Source organism: Teleopsis dalmanni, chromosome 2 (assembly GCF_002237135.1).
Source record: "Teleopsis dalmanni isolate 2A chromosome 2, ASM223713v2, whole genome shotgun sequence".
Lineage (NCBI taxonomy): Eukaryota > Metazoa > Arthropoda > Insecta > Diptera > Diopsidae > Teleopsis > Teleopsis dalmanni.
The window spans coordinates 165489359-165511018 of NC_051847.1; the positions used below are offsets into that span (position 1 = coordinate 165489359).

Sequence of the window (21660 nt, forward strand, 5' to 3'; positions counted from 1 at the left end):
GCGAAATCGCTTAGATAATCTTGAAATAATCTTTAAATTAATATGTGTATACCGCGTTCATGTCCATTATTATTTTGGTAATTTGAGGAGGTGCGAGCGAAATGATCAAATTCAATTATCCAATAATAATTGATCATAATGTGAGTTATTTAAAAAGTAATCAAGCTATCGTATGATCAATCGAGTGGTAAGTGCAACATAAATCTTAAAGGTCACACATCAGATAAGTAAAATTGTATACATAGCGGCAGTAACATAAGTATGGACGAGTATGCCTCCTCACAGGTGCACAAAAATTAGCTCCGACTTTTGCTGCTTCAGTTGTGACAACATAATTTACGGTGGCTGCCGCATTACAGTATCGCAGGGATTTGTTGTAACCATGCCGTCATGTCCAAATAACCGAAACAAGTGATACAACCGAAAAACCAGTTAACCAAATCTTCCCAATACTTTGAAGCGGAGACTTGAAGGCATATTTTGGCAGCGAAGTGTTAAGGTCAAAGTCAGTTTTTGTTGTTGTTAATTACCGTTGAATTGTGGCTTTAGCATTCATTGTGCGTTTAGTAATTCCCATGAAAGCAACCAAGTGTTTTTTATAAGCGAATGCGTATGTAAACAATAAAGACGCCAATAATGCCTCAATTACAATTACAACAAACAAGTGAAGAGCCAACAAACAAAAAAAAAAACATTAACACATATCTTACCAAGCGAACATTTTAGACTTTATACCTTCTGCACAGAAATCAAGTAAATTCAGAAAGTTATTCGCATTAAAGCTTATAGTACTCTACACTCGGTTTACTTCACCCTAAAGCTGAACATATAGTGAAAAAGTATATTTATTTTAATAATATAAATATATAGGAATATAAGAAAATATTTTTTTTTTTGTTTTAGAAAATACAAAAAAAAATTTATGTAGAAATTAAACATTTTTAAAATATAGAAAAAATTTTTTTACAAAATGTTTTTTTAGATACACTTTTATTTGATTTTCTATATCAAAGAAAGTATTGATTATATAGAGCCCTTATTTAAATAATCTGTTTCGTTTTTTGGGCTAATGAATTATATCGAAACTATGCTTTATAAGTATATATAATCTAAATGTTTATAATCAATAAGGTAGTGGAAAAAAATATAAACTCAGAAGCTTTATAAATTACACTTATTTATAACTGATTTGTTATATTATATATTAACATTATTTGTATAATACTATAACAATAATTATTATTAATTATAATAAATATAACTGTTATATAATTTTAATAATATTTTAACTGTACAATTATTTATACAATTATTAAAACTAATAATTCAAAATTCACATTTCTAAAAAATGTTTACTGTAAATAATATCACAAAATGGGTTCTGATATCCATTTTTATCAAACTTTTTTACCCTGTGAATCTCTTTTTCAAATATCATGGTGTGTTTTACCCATGTTTATTTATAATCTACAAACAGAGTCCGAAACAGCGTAAATTTGTTAAAAAATAATACCAAAGATTCAGTTAAATACATATAGTCATTGCAAGAAATATTGCTGTTTATATTATCACAAAATTAGTTAACTGTTAATATTATCACAATTATTGCGTTTTTTTAATTGTATAACAACCTACTCATAAAAATTTTAAAATGACTTTAATTTGTTAATAGAATATACATCAGACACACTATATAGTATGAATTTTTTTGTTTAACTAAGTCAGCATTCTGTTCTTCCCTCTGTAAGAACTTGTGTATGGAACATGCTTTGGTGGCATTTAATTGGACTCAGAAATATACTGTTTTGGAGACCTTATACCGATTTTTCAGATATAGGACTATGAAACTCTAATATAAATAAATACAATTTATTTGCTTATTAGCGAATACTGACTTTTTTGAGCAACATGATCGTAGTTACATACACGATGCGTAACATCATTAAAAAATACCTTCACAATAATATATATACTAGTTTTTGTTAGTGTTATCAATATAAAATCGAGAATAAAGCTATATTGCGCAGTGAAAAAACTTTCTTAAAATATTAAAATTTACTGATATTCCTGGAAAATAGAAATATAGTTGAAATATAGTTCATATAGTTGATAAAATTAGAATGATTCTCAGTTGTATTGGGAAATAATTAGACCTTCTGATGAGATTTCAGATTGATAGTACCCCTAGTCAAAGTTCTTTCAAAATACTTTTGTCTTGCAATAAACTACAAAAAAACTTAATTATCAATTTGATTAGAAAAAAATATTTCAGACCCAATTCAATAAATATGTTGTTATCATTTAAAAATGTATGGATATTCTTCTACATTTTACAAGTAGGTGAAATCTATTGAAACAATAATATTATGCTAAAAAGTTATAACCAACATTGACGTTTTCAGTTCAAACTTTTTTATTCTAAACTAACTAAAATGACAAACAACTGTAGCGTGGTTTCAGAGTCAGCAACACCAATCAATTATTTATAAGCTCGTGAACATATGTAAACGCCATTTGTTGTCATTTTATTTGATTTTCTTTTTAATTTTAATTCACTTTTAAATAATTTATTTTATTTTCTTTTTTATTTTTTGTTTTTTGTGTATCAGAATTTTAGGTATTAAAACCATTTAAAGTAGATCATCATTGCCAAAGTCATCGCGACTATCGGCCATTAAGTTCGACCTTGACTTACAACAAAACCGAGAGTGAATTACTTGCCAGTAATTCATTTTAATTTGAGTTAAATTTTGGTTAGCAAGTAATCAAAACAGTTTGCAGTTATCATAAATGCATTTACATGTTTACATCTACATCAACAAATTTATAAGAGAATAGATAAGAGAACTTACCCATTTCGGGAAATTCCCTCAATTTTTAATAAAGTGAATGCATTCCTTTTACTTTTTGCCAAATCTTCTCCATATTTACATGCGTGTCAGGGTCAGATATAATGAAATTCTTAGGTAAGTGGAGTTTTATTAATTGCAGCTTAAGCCTGGATTTATGACAACTGATATTACCGCTAAGTATGGCTTTACACATTTAACAAATATTCAAGCGTTTACACTTATGTTAAAAAAACATTAAGAGCAAAAAAAATGTGTGGTTTAATATGTACGATTACGGGTTTATGTTTCAAAAATTATTATTAAACAGAAATTTAACAATATTTTTGCTTTTAGTTTTTCAAGATATTTTAATACATTATCATGCTCTGTTGGGATTAAAGTCGTAGATATTTTATATAAGCAATTTTATTATTTCTTTTTTTCAATTTTTGAAAAAAAAATGGTGCAGTATAACCTATGTCACGTGTTGTGCTCCCCCTTAAAAGAGTCACGTAAGCTAACCCGAACAGATAAGAGATTTCATTCAACCTTCCAATACTTTTTCAATATCTCAAACCTTATTTGGTATTATGAAACCCGATTCCACGCTGTTTCATTGTTGGAGGATGTGACCAGATAACATGATATACAGGACGATGATAGTCTTTTAGTCATATTTTTACTAAGTAATATGTAACAGGAATATTTCCAATTAAGCAGTTAATGATTGATCTGAATTTAGATGTATTTTGATTAAGTAATTCTGGACTTAAATTCTTGTTTTGACTAAGTTATTAAAATAAAGGAACCTTTGAAAACCTATCTTTTCAAAAGTCACTACATATTTTAACATATAATCGGGTTAAAAGTGACTAACATTCGCTAAGAGGCTTAATAACTCCTTCGTATTGATTTGACCTAAAATAACTTGAAATAAACTGTTAATTTAAATTCTTAAATTAAAGTTAGTAGAGGTAGATAACATTAGTTTTACAAAAATAATTTAATACTATTCTTGTCCTGTTATTTTTTGTATCTAAACTTTATATAAAAATTAATCCAAAAAATGTTAAAAAAAATTGTAAAGTTTTATATAATACTTTTATTATTAATATTATATATTTTCTATATTTCTTGTAAAATATTATGTGGAAACTTAACTGCTATTTAATCGGTAAAATTATTAAAAATATTGTTTAATTTTTGTATATAAAAAATGATATTATATTGCAAATAAGTAGCATATGATTGGATAATGTGACATCATACTAACTGTAGTAAGAGTAGAAAAATGGATGACTAAGTTCTACCGATATCGCAAAAGCTTACAAACTGCCTTCTTTAAAGAAAACATATTGCTATTCTGAATTTCTAGTTGGTAACTGAAGGACCTTTATTCAAACCTGTGTACAGACTTGGTACTTGAATTCACTGATAACATGGCTGTATAATTTCAATTTATTATTGTGCGAATGCGTGCATATCTGTAAGTAGGGTGTAGTCTGCTTATGCAAATAGTTGATGTTAAAAAGTTTTAGTACCTTCTTGCGTATGTATATACTTCTATAAGTTCTCAATACTAATACCGCTTAGTATATCTGTTGACCTGACATAACAAGGCATTTACGCGAACTTTTCAAGCACTTCGAACTGGCATAACTAAAGATATTTGAGAGTAGTTTTAAGAGCCATGGTAGGGTCGAAATCAGGGGCAGGGATCTTGCATACGCTTTGGCGTGGGATTTTCCACAACGAACGCAACGGCGTGTGAAATTAAAAAGTTTGGCGTTGTGGTAATATCTCTGACAATTGGAATAATTCAGGAAATGAGATTTACGCACTAAGAAGATAATGAGGTTTAGGGCGGGGGTCTGATGACACTATGGCAGTGGCTGAAGCTGATTGCAACTCATAGAAAGTGGCATACCTGCCAGTGTTACGCTTGACAACGTGAGAGGTGATGAGAATTTCACAATCTTCAAAAACGGAAACTGCAGAAGGTCAGCCACTAGGGCGGATGTAAGTTCCTCCTCATCGTAAGATGAGGAAAAGTTTATCCGGAGAACTGTGGTGATTCGGTCCTCTTGACCGATAGTGACATAAGAGGAGATTTGCTTTTCTTTAAAAGGCTCGTAATTGTTATGAAAGGAATGCTTGTCGTTATCCTCCGTCACAGGCAGTGTAGGCTATGGTTTACTATTTATTTGTGGTTGTTTGATGTACATGTTGTTCTTCACGAAAATTTTTTGTTGAAGAGTGAAATTTACTAGGATATCCCTCTATGTTATACGAGCGGTACTAACACGTAATCCTTGATTATGTTTCCTGATAAATTGATTAGAATAGATTTAGATTTTTACTGAGAGATTTTTGTTTTAAAGTTTTGCAAATAATACAGCAGTGCGTCTATGTGATTTTGTATGTATCGTTTCACCAATCATTTTCCTCAGCTAAATTAGGCGATCTTCATAATTTTCCACTAATACTGACTTTGCCCTCCACAAACAGCTCAAGGTTCGTGAGTTTTCCTTATAGGTACGTATATAATTTAACAAAAACTGTTTTTTTCGTATCAAAAATATATTCTAATATATAATACAGTTAAAAAAAAAGAAGAAAAAATATTTTTAAGCAAATTATATTTGCTAGACTTCCACGTATTTCGTCATAAACACAGAACAAAGAAATTCATAGTATTTGTCAAAGTATTGTTTACATAAAAATTTCTATTGAAAATATTTATTTTAGCTAAAAAACTGCACATAAAACTTTTTTTAATTAAAAATTAAAAAAAGAAGTAAAAAAATAAAATATTTTGTATATCGTTAATCTGCAGCAAACGCCTACCTTTATTTTATTAAGAATAATGTATAGTATGAGCTGACAGTTGACGTCACTATTGTGCGCATGAAGAGCAAGAACTCTATGTATTGTCTAGTTAGTCATAGAGTTTGACATTTAGGTCCTGTATGTGCACTGCAGGTGGTACAGATGAATAAGCAGCAAAAGGAATTCTGCAGTGAATAAGATGAACGCGTGTCTTCTGGTGCTGCCTGCAACCAAAGTGGAAGATATGTGATATGGTGCCAAATAAAGGTGTGTCACATAGGAACGCTTGACAGCAAATGTATTTAACTTAATGTAACAGCTCTTTTCCTATCAAATGCTAACTACATGCGTCATACTTTACAAGTAACATTTCTGTAGTAAATTGACTTCAATTAATATTAATATTTATTATAACAGAATTCAACGAAGCTCTTATTACAGTGGATCACCCAAATGGTCACAGACACTTGAAGACTTATTATTAAATAATAAAAGTGTTTACTTGTTTTTGGTGTTTGGTTTTTTTATTTTCTTATAAATCTATTAATCACATCATTGACTCAGAAAAATTAACAGGCGAATGTCGTCGTGAACTTATCTAATAAGCATAAGAGATAAGTGGGGAGGCGAAGCTAGTTTTCACAATAGCTGGACCGGCAGCAACTAGTGGAGCTGCTCTGACAACTGGAGCGGAAACAACTGGGGCAGAAGCAGCAACAATTGGAGCTGGAGCGGCAGCATAAGCAAGAGGTGCTGGGGCAGCAATAGCAGCTACCAATGGTTCACGACGGACGACAGCATTGAAACCATTGATTGGATCGGCAGTATAGTCAACAATACGTCTATAACCATCAGCATCATTCAATGAGTATTGGCCTTGTACTACACCACCATCGCGACTTTCGACTTGAGTTTTTGAATCACCAGTTAAAGCATCCTTGACATCATAACCGTAGGTGTATTGTGGATGAGGATCATATTCTTCAACGCGTGCTGCAACAGCAAGTGGTGCAGCAGGTGCAATGATACCAGCACTGGCGACAGCGATGCAGGCAGCGAATAAAATGGTGAACTGAAAGAACAAATAAAGGATAATTTACACAATTATTTCACTTTCAAGCACTGCAACTCAAAATTTTTGAACTGAATTAGTATTTTATTATTCAAAAGCACTTTTAGCTTTGACACTTTTTCACTGATATTCAGTATAAATTTTTTCCTTTTCACACATTTATTGCTTAATATCCTTAAGATTCTTACTTTGAATGCCATTGTTGTTTGTTGGTTTGTTTTTTTAGTTGCTCTATTTACCGTAAATGGAATTGAACTGTTTTGAACACGGGCCAAGTGGGCTTTTTATACAAGTTATCAAAATGAACTTATCGAAGTTTGGCGCGTCCACTTACGCCATTTAATGACAGCAACACGACGTCAACATAAAACGCTTCTGTATGAATTCGATATGAAATAAAGCCCACTAACATCAGATATGGACGCATACAGTCACAGAGCCAAGGCTGCAGGCATATATGACAAAACTTTTGTCTTCGATTGAATTCCAATTTGGCGTAATTGTCTAAAATTAAAATTAGCTCTAGACGCTCTGACGAACCTAAGCACGTTAACGCTATTAAGACAAAACTAACCGCGTCTAACTACTCACACATGCACTCCTACATGCGCTGACTGTAGATACTAATGTATCTAATATCGGTTAGTAAACTCACGCGGCCGCTGACTGCAGAATTTGTGTTGGTCAAGAGCTGCGTCGACTGGGCGCTTCGGCAGCCAATAACGCATGCAGTTCATGTACAAGTGCATAAAATTACATATTAAAAAGTGAATTACGCTGGACGCATTATTTACAATGAATATTAAATTCAAATCAATAAAATTTCAATTTCGTTCATTTCGACGCTTATTGCTCCATCACGTTGCCCTTTAAAGCCACTCAGTGTGTTTACTGGAACGAGCAAACGCAGCTTAAGAAGTTCGGAAACAAGTATTTCGTATCTTGTATTTCCTATAATTAATTTGTGCAGTGGTATAGGTGGAACTACTGCTACAAGTATCGATCTATCGCATGACCAAGAATACCGAGGTGTCAACTACAAGTTTGTAAACAATTTTGTCATGACAAGACACAAAAGATTTTCGTGTGAGCATACAAAAGCTTTGGTATTCAATACGGAAAACGAAATTGCTTATTACTTTTGTTTTGCTATCAGATTTTGGTATGTCAATAACCCTTAAAATATCTCATTTCAATTAAATCGTACAAAAGTTTAATGATTAAAACCATTGATAGCGTTCAACACATTTTGAAACGGAGCCTTGAATGAAATAATAGGATTTACTCATGTTTCTGTTTTCGATATTCTTTATGAAAAACAATTTCGATTTTTTATTTATAAAATATTTGAATAAAACTATTTTACGGTTTTCAATTATACAGAAGATAAAAATATAAATACAGGTTGCTGTATAAATTAGCTAACAAGTACGCCAGATGTGAACTACTAGACATTAGCATTTTTATGTACAATAGTCATTGTGGAATCAATATGAGTACAATATCAATACTATTTGAAGTACTCCTCACTAACAACTAGAATAGTTAAAACTTGAAAGCACTTACATATTCTATATAAATGCATTTGGTGTATTGGAAGATAAAAGAATAGACTACTAGCAGTCAAACGGACAAGTAAAGTTTCTCATTTATACCCGTAGATACTGAAGATATATTAGCGCAATATATCATAGTTAATAATTATAATATATGTAAATAAAATAATATACTGAACATAATATGTTCATATTGATTTAAATTGATTTAAAAGATCATTTTGGGATTGCATCCAGAACGATAAACGTTATATTCATACGTACTCTCCTACGCCTCCTGCGAGTGGAGGTGGTTGTTCACCAAACCGCCATTGTATTTATAAGTAGTCTTATTCAAGAATAAATATGTGCTTTTAACATTCTCTAAAACGGATATCAAATCAGGAACTTCAAAACTTGTACTACATTAGACGTATCTTCTAGCGAATGTTTAAAGCACGTGCATATTGTTCAAAATGAAAAATTACTTATGAATAAAATGGAGGAATTGTGAACAATCACCTTCACTCGCAGTAAGCGGAGCCCCTTAGTAATATATATAATAATAATTAACAGAATACATATAAGTTCAGGTTAGGTTTGGTTATACAAAGGATCCACTTAGGCCTGTTGGCCTATTATATTAGCATATATACATTGTGACCGAAAAGCTTTCGGAAATTCTCATTTAAAATTCGCGCGCTGTATATTTTTCGATATTTTAAGTTTATGTAGTTTGGCAGCAATTAAGGACAATTACTATGCCAAAAATGAGCGCGATCTGTCAGACAGTTCGTTTACGGCAGCTGTTTAAACCAGTTCACCTCAGTAGTGCGTTGCGAAAAAAACAATGGAAAAAAATATTGAACAAAGAGTTTGCATCAAATTTTGTGTTTCGAACGAAATTTCGTGTGCAGAATCTTTGCGAATGCTACAAAAGGCTTATGGGGAATCAGTTTTATCGAAAACTCAAGTTTATGAGTGGTACAAAGCCTTTCAGGACGGTCGTACGACCGTCGAAGACATGCCGCGTTCTGGACGACCTTCGACCTCTACCCCCGACGAAAACATTGAAAAGGCAAAGGAAATCGTGTTCCAAAATCCTCATGTGAGTGTTAGAGAGATAGCACGAGAGCTAGGCATCGGTCGTGAGATGGCTCGTTTGATTTTGGTGGAAAATTTGTGTATGCGACGTGTCAACGCTCGGCTTGTTCCGATTCACCTCAATTTGTTCCAACATTATCAACGATTTTAAGGCCAAACATTCAATAAATACCATCGAACAGCCACCGTATTCACATGATCTTGCACACCGTGTGAATTTTTCCTGTTTCCCAAACTCAAATTACCACTCAGAGGAACGCGTTTTGAATCCATAGAAGACGTAAAACAGAATTCGCAGAGGGAACTCAAAGCAATACCGGAAAGCGCCTATAAAAAATGTTTTGATGATTGGAAGAAACGTTGGCATTTGTGTATCGCTTCTAATGGAGCATATTTTGAAGGAGATAAAATAAATATTGATGAAGATTAAGAATTTTGCGTTTTATTTAAAATTTTCCGGAAACTTTTCGGTCACAATGTAAAATCAAATGTTTAAAATAAACTTAAGAATTTGGCAAAGTCTAACATACTGCCCAAGATCTTTCATAAAGAGAATCCCTACTATAGTCACTCGGCGTCATACAAGCACTGAGCAATAAGCAGATGTGACGCACTTTATCCTCCTCTCCACAGCTCTGATAGAAATGATTATATGGAAATTTTAATCTTCTAGCATGTTTCTATAATCGGCTGTGACCTGTCATCAACCCCATCATAAGACTAATAACTTCACGGCATTTTAATGAAACTGCTAGATTTTTTCTGAATAGAACATGGAGAATTTTCAACAGTTGCTTGCCCATCCTTTTTCCATCTTGAATTAAATAACTCAACACACAGAGAATTCAACGAGTTTGCATAATTTCAGTGATATGCTCGGATTCTACAGTTGATCGGAATGATTACTTGAAGCCCAACGTCCGGGCGAAGAAATCTGTGTGAGCAGGAGCTCAGCGTAGAGAAATATTAAACTGTTTCGACATCTCACATGCAATAATCTTTAGTAGTCAAAAACCGTTAATATTATAAATATTATTCTTTTCTAGACAAGCTATAGCTTTTCTAATAGCGGGCACTTTCACCTGAAAAACACTGCAATGATCAGGAAGAAATGATTATGCGTGGCTTTCCTAGGCATGAGACTGCCGTAACAGAGTTATAGAGAACTTGCTAACAAAAATATTACCAACCAGGTGTTCATATTAATAAGCAAAACATAATAAAATTACAAAGAGAGTACATGTTTATTTGTATGCTTGTGTAAGATTTCGAAGTCAAAAACGCTTATTGATCGCAATAGCCACAACTCATTGTGGATAACTCAAAACGACCACAACACGAAATTCTTGTTACATTTAGAAATCTAGTCGCAAGTCATTAGGGGTAACTAAGAACGACAAGGAATCGAAATCCATGTTATGGATTTAGAAATTATATCACTCGTTTTGAATAGTTTTAAATATAACTATGAAACGACAACCAATACTAAATATTACATAATGTAGTAACCAATGTTGCTATCTTGTTGATATGAAACTTCTCTTTGTTGTTGTTATTAGTGATATTTCGGTCCTTGATCGCTTCATAGTTACATTCGATGCCATACAAGCCCCGTTCAAATATTTCTTAAAGACCAATGAGGAATCTCATATGTAGTGACTGTTTTAGTAAGTGCCACAACACGAGTTTCTAGTACTGGCTAAATGAAGTCACTGGTGTTTGGGAGAAATATTGAAACGGTGTTCTATATTCTGACAGTAAAAAATAAAAGAGTATTATTTTAGTATTTTGAACATTTATTTAATCAAACTTTGAATAACAACAAAAAATTCAGGTTATAACAAGTAAAAGTCAACAAGCATCATCAATTATCAATCGGAACTGCCTTAATAAACATACGAGATATGAGGTGAGGATAACGATGTTTTGACAACAGCTGGAGCGTGATGGGATATAATAGCTGAACCAGCTCTCAATACAGATGTAGTGGCGGGTGCATGGTGTACAATATGTGCTGCTGCTGGAGCATAATGAACGGTTGGAGCTGCATGAACAAGAGCATGTGCTGGTGCATGGTGAACTACAGTTGAGGAGTGAGATTTTGGTTCAATGGCATGAACGTAGTGTGTAGGTGCTAAATGTAGAGCTGGAACTGATGTCTGGATGAGAGCTTGAGCTGGAGCATGATGTAAAACTGTTGGTACAACATGAGCTCGTGCTGATTCAACAATATTTGACTTGAGTTCAGGTACCCGATAAGTTGGTAACGAGAGTAAAGCTAATTTTGGTTTTTGTACTGATGCAGGAGCTGGTATTGAAGGAGCTGCTTTAACTGGTGCCGGAAGAGCAATTGGAATAGATTTTGGTGAAATTGGTTCACGGCGTACAACAGCATTAAAACCACTCTCTCCTTCAACGGAATACTCAACAATACGTCTATAACCATCTGCTTCATCCAAGGAATATTGACCTCTTACCACGTCACCATCTCTAGTTTCAGATTGCGCTTTATTATCGCCAGTTTCGATATCTTGTACCTCATAATTGAAACTATAGTTAGGATGTCCCTCGTATTCTTCAGCCCTCTCCTGGCCAACAGGTAATAATCCAGCAGTAGCTACAGCTACACAGGCAAGAACTACAACGAACTAAAGAAACATTTTTCGTTTAATAAAAAAATCAATAAAATTTACTTCAAATTGAGTTTTTACCTTAAAAGCCATTTTAGTAATTTATTTCTCTTGTTAATACGTGTTGAATGAAGTTGTGAATTGAACTGATATCTCCTTCGAAACTGATTCAGTTTATATATAACTCACAAGTTGCAAATTATTTTCCTTTTCCAGCAGTGCGAAATGCTAGCTGCTTTGGTAGCCAATTGACCCAATGCCATCGTTAAAGGAGCTCTTATCGATAAACGAATTGTGGCAAGGTCATTGAATTAAAGTTGCCCCTAACCAAAATGTTAACTCTTGCTTTTGATTTTACTTTTCATTTGAGCGCCGATGCGGTTATCACTGACGTCACGAACTAAAGAATACCGGCACCGAAAACCAGACCAACGTAACCTGTTCCTTTCTCGGACACAACAATGAGAAACGCATACGAGCGTGTAATTAGAACTGAAAGCATCTTCTGATGGCCATTGGGAGCGCTTCACATGTGATTCCTCTGGTTCAGTGTAAACTGTCAATTTTTAAATTTATTATTGCATTGTTTTGCCATTGTGAACTCAAGCTTAATTTTTAATTATACAGAATTGTGTTTGGAACACGCAAAATTTTGAATGACTGTAATTTTCTTTAATTATGACAAATTAAACAAACCGTAAAAATTGACTTATAAACAGAAAGTCAACTTATATCCTTTATAGCAGAACTTCGTAAAATGTATCAATTACAAGTATGATTTAGGTTAAGGATATTGCCTGATTTACATGTGAAATTATAAGTTGCCAGTTGAACATCCTTTAATGGTAAGCTTAAAACGTTTAGATATTTAAATGATTTCGTTATTTTTTTTTATTTTTAATCTATCTATGCAAACATGTCATGTAATTTAAAATAAAAGTATGTAAAGTAAAAGCAATTTTTTCTTATTTACTTATAAATGTTATCAAGGTATATATTATATATATTATTCCCATTACATTATGTCAGTAGAGTACTTAAAATGTAGTCTGTTATTTGTTATAGAATTTGATTATAATAACATTAAATTAGTATTTTAATTATTCGCAATGATTCAAGCAACGCGAAAAGTGTCTATTAATTGCCAAAGATTAATTTAATTTGTCTATTAATTGTATAGATTGCATTAAAATGAAGTTCAGAGTTTTGAACAAGTTTTATCACACAGAACTGACACCCGATCGAAATATCAAGGACTCTTCCTTTATGCTTTACTTTATAATTTTAATATTTTTCTTCCGCAATATATAATACTATTAATATATATAATACTAGTTTTGTTACAAATCCTTTTCCATATAATATAGAATAGTCTGAAGAAAATGAAAAATATTATGTACCTTATGTTCTAGAAGAAGAATTATTATTTGTTTCATTAAGAAATATGGGAAGAATTTAATCGATATTAAATTAATCGGACTAATTTTATCTTAGTCAAATTATTAAAAAAATTATTCAATTCATATATTCTTAGAAAATTACATATTTAATCATCAATCGGAACTGCCTTAATAAACATACGAAATATGTTAAAAAGTTTCAGTTTTCAGTTTTGGAATTGAAAACATTAGGTTAGGTTAGATTAGGTTACTGGGGCCGTCCGAAGACTCACTTAGACCATGAGGTCCATTGTGATACCCTACAGACACCCGTCCCTATAACCATTTGGTACTGGCCACAAAGCCACTGACACGAGCTATGGAAATAGAATCTAGCTCTCTTAGTGAATTGAAAAAGTGTGATCCTAAGTAGGAGAGTCTATGTCTTGCGAAAGCAGGACACTGTAGTAAAAGGTGTATCGGTGATTGAAAACATTAAATCTGGCTTAAAATTTCACCAATAATTTCACCCCAGTTATTTTTTTAAAATAAATACTTTTTTATTAGCTTCAAATTTTTTTTTAAAAGCCCGTCTAACATAATTATTCGTATGCGCCCTTAAAGAAACACTTTTCTGAAAATATTATTTACAGCAAATCTAATTAAATATTAAGAGTTTTCTATTATATTATAGACATTATACTTCTATTTAAAAATATACATACAAAACTAAATTAAAATTATTCAATACAAAATGAATATACATTTTATAGAAAATCTTATAATTTTACCCAAAAGTATACTGTAGAATACTACCAGCTGCAGCAATTTTAACAGTGCGCTGCTACCAATTCTGTTATTAACATAAAATTAATGTGAAGCATATTTAACAACTAACATAACATGAGTGGCATATGAGCAGTACCATATAATTTGTATATATTTAATATCTTAAACTATAAATCCACAAATCTTAAATTTTTATATGTATAAATATATATAAAAAATCTTAAACAAATACTACATAACAAACACTAACTATAAATTACTCCCTAACCGAAAATCTCTCTTTAAGTTAACGGCAATGGTGTAATAGTAATAGTTAATGGAATTATTTTGTAATAATTATGAAATTATTAATTTTATTTAAATAATTAAAAATAATATATTAGTAAATATTAATGTATATATTTTATACATAAAGTGTAAAATATATATATATAGAGATTTAAGTACAAGTACTATATGAAATTATTATAGAGATCTAAGAATCAACTCAGTGAAAAAATATATGTTATCAAGGACAGAGCCCTAAAATTATTCATAAAAGTTGATACGTTGCCCAACCCCGTTCTATCAAAACTTAAGTCAACGTCAAGACGCACAGGAAGATATGCTGATCTACGGTCCGTCATTAGTTAGAAGATAAATAAATGATAATGATTCTAGTATAGTTAAAGTTTAGTGTGGGGCAGGGATAAGTCCTCCAGCCACATAAGAGTAAAAGAGCGCAATAGCACTACCTCAAATCACAACAACAACAAGAAATCATTAAAATATTTTTTTTATATACTTTATATCCGGCTACTGGTCACCTTTTTTAAATTAAACGCTTGTTTAATATTTTTTAATATATTCCATATTTCGACTCTCCTTGAGAGTCATAAGCAGGATAAGAACTAATTATCTTATCCAGATAATTAATTTATTAATAGAAATATAGATCACATTAAAAAAAATTAAACAAATGTTTAATTTAAAAAAAGCGACCTGTAGTCGGAAATAAAATATATAAGAAAACATTATTAATTAAATTTAATTAAATTTTTTCTAAAAAGTTATTTTTTTAAAGTTTTTTCAAATATAATCACTTGTCCATTTTATCTAAACCTTAAGGCGATCATTTTCAAGTCCGGGTTTATTCCATTTATTAATTCATTTTTCATTTAATGATATGGAACAAAACTTCATAGTTTAATAAAAAGAATATAATTTCAGTCTCACATGCTCCTCAAAGATCTACATAAATTTTTATTTTAATTTAAATTTTAAACTATTTAGTTTCATCTACATAATGTTGATATTTTACTTATTGTTAAGATTAAGCAATATTTTATCGCTTATCCGTTAGTTTTCATCACGACGGGTAAAATTTCTGCTCAACGGATTTTTAATAAATAAATTCGTTATCTCAACCTAGCCATGATCTATCCATAATGGTCATCTTAATATTCTACAAAGTGTGTGAAAATATCTGGGCTATCCGGCTGTTAAATCAATCCTTCAAACTCTGAAAAAACTTTTACAGAGTCCAATGAAATAAGGAATAAATATATCTACAGAAAATTGTCTAGGTTTTAATGGAGTTATTGAATTTTGATAAAAGAAATCGAAAATTCATTTCAACATTATATATATTTAGACAAGACAACGTCGCGCTTCATATTACATACTTCCATTTTGTATTATTTATGCAGTTGCTATATTTTTAATTATCTTTAACTTTAAGGCATATATTAAATATCAATTTAAACTTTAAGAAGAGTTTTCAAAATATTTCCAGTAGATTATTTAATTTTATGAATTTAAATATTTAATTGTGCTTCATTCTAGCAATTTAAAGCCAAATTCAAGCAATAAAATTGAATATACATTGTGACCGAAAAGTTTCCGGAAAATTTTAAATAAAACGCAAAATTCTTAATCTTCATCAATATTTATTTATCTCCTTCAAAATATGCTCCATTAGAGAGCGATCAACAAATGGCCAACGTTTCTTCCAATCATCAAAACATTTTTTATAGGCGCTTTCCGGTATGGCTTTGAGTTCCCTCTGCGAATTCTGTTTTACGTCTTCTATGGATTCAAAACGCGTTCCTCTGAGTGGTAATTTGAGGTTGGGAAACAGGAAAAAGTCACACGGTGCAAGATCAGGTGAATACGGTGGCTGTTCGATGGTATTTATTGAATGTTTGGCCTTAAAATCGTTGATAATGTTGAACAAATTGAGGTGAATCGGAACAAGCCGGGCGTTGACACGTCGCATACACAAATTGTCCACCAAAATCAAACGAGCCATCTCACGACCGATGCCTAGCTCTCGTGCTATCTCTCTAACACTCACATGAGGATTTTGGAACACGATTTCCTTTGCCTTTTCAATGTTTTCGTCGGTGGTAGAGGTCGAAGGTCGTCCAGAACGCGGCATGTCTTCGACGGTCGTACGACCGTCCTGAAAGGCTTTGTACAACTCATAAACTTGAGTTTTCGATAAAACTGATTCCCCATAAGCCTTTTGTAGCATTCGCAACGATTCTGCACACGAAATTTCGTTCGAAACACAAAATTTGATGCAAACTCTTTGTTCAATATTTTTTTCCATTGTTTTTTTCGCAACGCACTACTGAGGTGAACTGGTTTCAACAGCTGCCGTAAACGAACTGTCTGACAGATCGCGCTCATTTTTCATAGTAATTAAGGAAAGTGTGCCAAACTACATAAACTTAAAATATCGAAAAATATACAGCGCGCGAATTTTAAATGAGAATTTCCGAAAGCTTTTCGGTCACAATGTACTATAATTGAACATTTTTATACAGAAAGGTAATTAATTTAATGGTTTTAATTTTGATTAGCACCACTGTTTCAGTGACATTTGTGAAACAAAAGCGTCATCCAAGGCATCAAATATTTGGTTATATACTTAGTTATATATATAGCAAATATTTATTTATTTTTAAAACTTACTGAAGGTATGGTGTCGCTTTTTGCATTGAATATTCTTCAGTGATAAATCACATTTTTTGCATTAAATCAAAGATATGAATGTGGGAGATATAAAATTTTAACACGATAGTGCTATATGCAGGACAGCTTAATGTCTATAGTATTTCATAGAATTATTATGAAATATTTCGCATGTGTAATTTCATATGTCTGTAATTTGAATTCACCCCAAAATCATGAAATTTATCATCAGTGGATTTTTATTTTCGGAGTTACGCAAAGGATTGTATTTATATAGTCAATTCTCAATCTCTGGATGCTTTTAAAATGAATATTTGGGAAGTTATGACCAAGTTATTGTATGGTATGAGCTTAGAATTAATCAAAAACAACCATAAAAGGAATCCAATACTATAAGTTGTTCTACGGGAAGCATTTTTATGATATTGCTTTTCACAACTTATATGAAGTTAACAATATATTGAAGATATATAAACATAATATAACAATTTGATCAAAATCTGAATCACAATTATATTTAATTCACCTTTATCTCGAGAATTACGAAATGAATATTCCTATATTTGTATGTATATCCAAATAAAATGCTGAATGGACTATAGTTTTATTCATCATTAAGTCATGTCAAGATGCATGAATAATACAAATACATCTGTATACATGGAGTGCATCGAATCATTTTGAGGTGGGCGAGGGGAGACTTCAATTCCTCCATCTTCCTCCCTATCTATCTACTTTACTTACTTACAAAATGCAAATAATAACGTGTTGTGATATTGAGTTCAGACAAGGCAAAAAAAATCATTTGGGGCTTTGGAGACACTGAAGTCTCCACTAAATCACCCTTCTGTCTACAAAGTGTAAATATTTAAACATTATTATGATGTTAAATCCAGGCAAAGCAAGAAACATAATTCGCTATCAATCTAATAATATAATATGTCTGTAGTAGTGTACTCTAATTTGTGGCATATGATAAACGATATATAAATAAAAGTAACGTTGAAAACTGGATCTAAGAGAAAATTTAATGCATTACATGATACAATAATATCCCTATCACTGGAGATAAGCAAAAAATGACAGATCTTAAAATCTTCAAGTGATAATTTGTCTTTTTATTGTTATCTAATTTAATTGGAAAAGCACCGAACCATCCTAGGTATAAAACTGGGACTGCTCAAGTTAAATTCATATATATATATATGGAACTTATATATAAATATAAATTCATACTCCTTTTTAATTCTGATGCTATATTCACTATACTAACTAGTAACTTAGTAACTATACTAATTTTGCTAACTGCATGAGAATTTTCATTTTTTTTATTACTTTTTTTACATTTTCTTAATTGGCGCTCCTTTATGGCACAAATCTTTTGGGGTGACATTTTTATTGAAGTTATTTATTAAAGATACTGATTTATACCTAATTTGTGTGTCAACCGATTTTTAACATTTTAAAATACCTAGATTTTGAAAACGGGGTTATGACATATTTAATTATTCACTTGTGCCGAATTTATAAAAACAAAAACCCTGACTCCTGCGGATTTCAGTAGTATTTGTTTTAAATGATTTTACTTAACATTCTGATGAATTTTGGTTGAAACTTTTTGGAGGACATGTCTGTTTCATAACTGACATCATATCGGCGGATGCTTACTGGGTGTCTACATTATCTATATTTTGTCAAGATTTTCAAATTTGAATGCAAATATGTGTTATTTTTAAATAAACACAAATTTTGTTTGTGTTACAAATAGTATGAGAGTTTATGCACAAATCTTGCCAAAGTTTGGACAATTTTGAAACCCAGTAAGCATCTACAAGTAAGATATTAGTTATCTAGTCCTACCTTTGTTGACGGAACGTTAAGGAAAACGGCAATGACAACAAACATATTTAATAATTAATATTAATACTATAATGACATGTTAATTATTACATTAAAATAATAATATTAATAATAATAATATTAATAATAATAATAATTATTAATAATTATTATATATAATTAATTATTAACTACAAGTCTAACTAACTATAACTATACTAACATAAGTCTACATGAATACACAAAAAAATTACAAATAAATCGGTTAATTCGAAGAAACTTAGTGTAAGCGTAGATCTGGAAAATATGTCCAAAATGTAAGAAGCCTAAAAGGGTTTTTAGAACGAGAGTACGGTCGCGACGCCCAATATACTAAACAAATCTTACATAAACTTCTCATAAATATTAACCGAATTATCGTTATCATTTCCTTAATTATATTAATTATTTTCAAGTTAATTATAATTATATATGTTTATATATGTTGAAACACACACTTCAGATTCTGACTTTAGATCGCTATTATAGATCCGTTATATGAAAATCAATGGCACTAAAGAATAAATATTGCTTAAATACTGGTTAAAGACACAGTTGTTAATAATTTTAATTTATTTTATGCACAAAATTAGTCACAAAAGTACATTATAATTGGCATTAATTCGATTGTCAATTGATATTTAAAGCTAAACAATTAAGACCTTTTAGTCCTCGAAATCTTCAATTAGTTCACTTTTCATCACACTTAAAATAAATGGTCCTTATTTAGTGCACCTATTACAGTTTTCGACCTTGAGAGTCAGGTATTTTTATAATATATTTCAGTACACATCTCCTTTTTCAATTAACCTCAACACTGAAATCTATAAATATGTTGTCTCTATAAAATTGAGTACTTCAACAGGAAAGGATTTAAATTTTGTTAACATTATTCAGTACTGCTTTGAGAAACTGCATTAAACTGTGCTTAACCAATCAACGTACACTTCGAAGTTCTCGCTTACGATTGGCTACATTCAATTAGTATGGTTTTCTCGTTTACACCACTGCCTTATACCTGAATACCTGAATTTAAAAATGATAACTTGTAACTTTGCTGTCTGTCAGTTATCAAAGTAAACTTTAAGATACAAGCGTTTTGTCATATTAGAAAACCTGAATGAAAGGTAAAAGGTTTAAATTGAGAATATATTTAGGAAAATCCATAGAAAAATATTTCAACACATCAAATTTATAAGTTTCTTCAGTGGGATTATCACATATGGAGTGTGTGTTTAAGCCTTACGAGCTTTTCTCTCTCCAATGAAAACAGAACCTCAAGGTCAAGTAATTCAGTATGGAAAGTTGATAGCTTTGTTTATTAGCAAATAGAAATCATTTTCTTAAATAAAATAAATATATTAAAAAATAAAATAAAACTATATGTTTTCCGTTTACTTGCTTAAACATAACAATAAGTTTAAGAGTCAATATAATTACTGTAAAAATATTATCAATAATTATTTATAATCCACATAGCCCAATAGATCTTAGAAGCCTCTGAGAACCATTATCTTTTCCACAATAATAATGCAATCATCCATATATTTGTTGCCATATTAGAATTTCGTGGAAATAATTTTTATCAACTTTTTTATAAAATCATATCTTTGTACGTGTCATTGATAACAAAATATAAAGCTTCCATTTTGCAATTATATAACAATAAGGTTATTATTTGCAAAACCTTACTATAATACATACTAAATAAAATTATTACAGATATTTATGTGAATATACATATGAACACAGATAGCAAATAAACTAACAGATACTGAAAAATATTCAGCTTATTATTTATTTGAAATAAATACCAAACATTTATTCACATAGAAAATTAGATAAAATGCTAATATTTTGTTTTGATTTAATAAATTAATTTTAATTATTTACAAAATCAAGTTTATATATACATAACATTACAATGATTAAAAATGCTGCATATATTATTATTATGAATGTTAGTTTATTAGTGTAAAGAGACTTACAAATACTTCCTTTCAAATATACTATAAAAAAATAAAATTTATCAAAATTTTGAAACAAATGAGACGTAAGAAAAAAAAGATCGAAAATATCACAAAAAATTTGATTTCGAAAAACATCATTTCCAAATCCATTAAAAAAATTGAACCATCAAATTTCAAAATAAGATATATGTATTTAAAATATGCACATAAATTGTAAAGTTATTTACAATCTGGTCTGGGACAACAAATAATTTTAGTTCACAATTTTGAAATGACAGAAGTAGGAACTTACTTTTATATAAAACTTATATTATATATTAGAGTTTACAGATTTTATATTGTAGATGTTTCATAAGAAATAAATAGACTCAGAAATTATTTACCTACCTACTTATGTAGTCAGGTTTCAGTATGATGCAGCATACCTCTACAAAAGACCCTGCTACGTGCACGCTTCTTCTCTCTCATATATTAGTCGTGATCGTGGTTAATAATCCCATAACTTCCCTTACGTCTACATTCTTGAACATCTTCTGCCAGTTCAAAAAAATTTTTTGTCTGAAACTATATCAATACGCTAAATAATGTTCATGTCATGATTAAACTCCCACACCTTCTTATTCAATCCAATGGAGTAGTCATTGCTAACTTGTGATTGCAAAGATTTTGAGAAGAATGTTCCTCC

General features: G+C 30.8%; 2 protein-coding genes across 2 annotated transcripts; both read right to left on the reverse strand.

Moving 5' to 3' along the window:
- Positions 1-6176: 6176 nt before the first annotated feature.
- Positions 6177-6738, reverse strand: LOC119681765 (larval cuticle protein A2B; the record flags this gene model as incomplete). The annotated part of the gene is made up of 1 exon (XM_038095041.1): positions 6177-6738. A coding segment is annotated over one exon (480 nt), but the record flags the coding sequence as incomplete, so codon positions are not given.
- Positions 6739-10100: 3362 nt separating this feature from the next.
- LOC119676092 (pupal cuticle protein Edg-84A-like) lies at positions 10101-12094 on the reverse strand. Its single transcript, XM_038087320.1, has 3 exons — positions 12083-12094; positions 11271-12019; positions 10101-10185 (listed from the first exon to the last, which is right to left on the reverse strand). Exons 1-3 carry the CDS (start codon positions 12092-12094, stop codon positions 10101-10103), a joined length of 846 nt encoding a protein of 281 aa, XP_037943248.1.
- Between the last annotated feature and the right edge of the window lie 9566 nt (positions 12095-21660).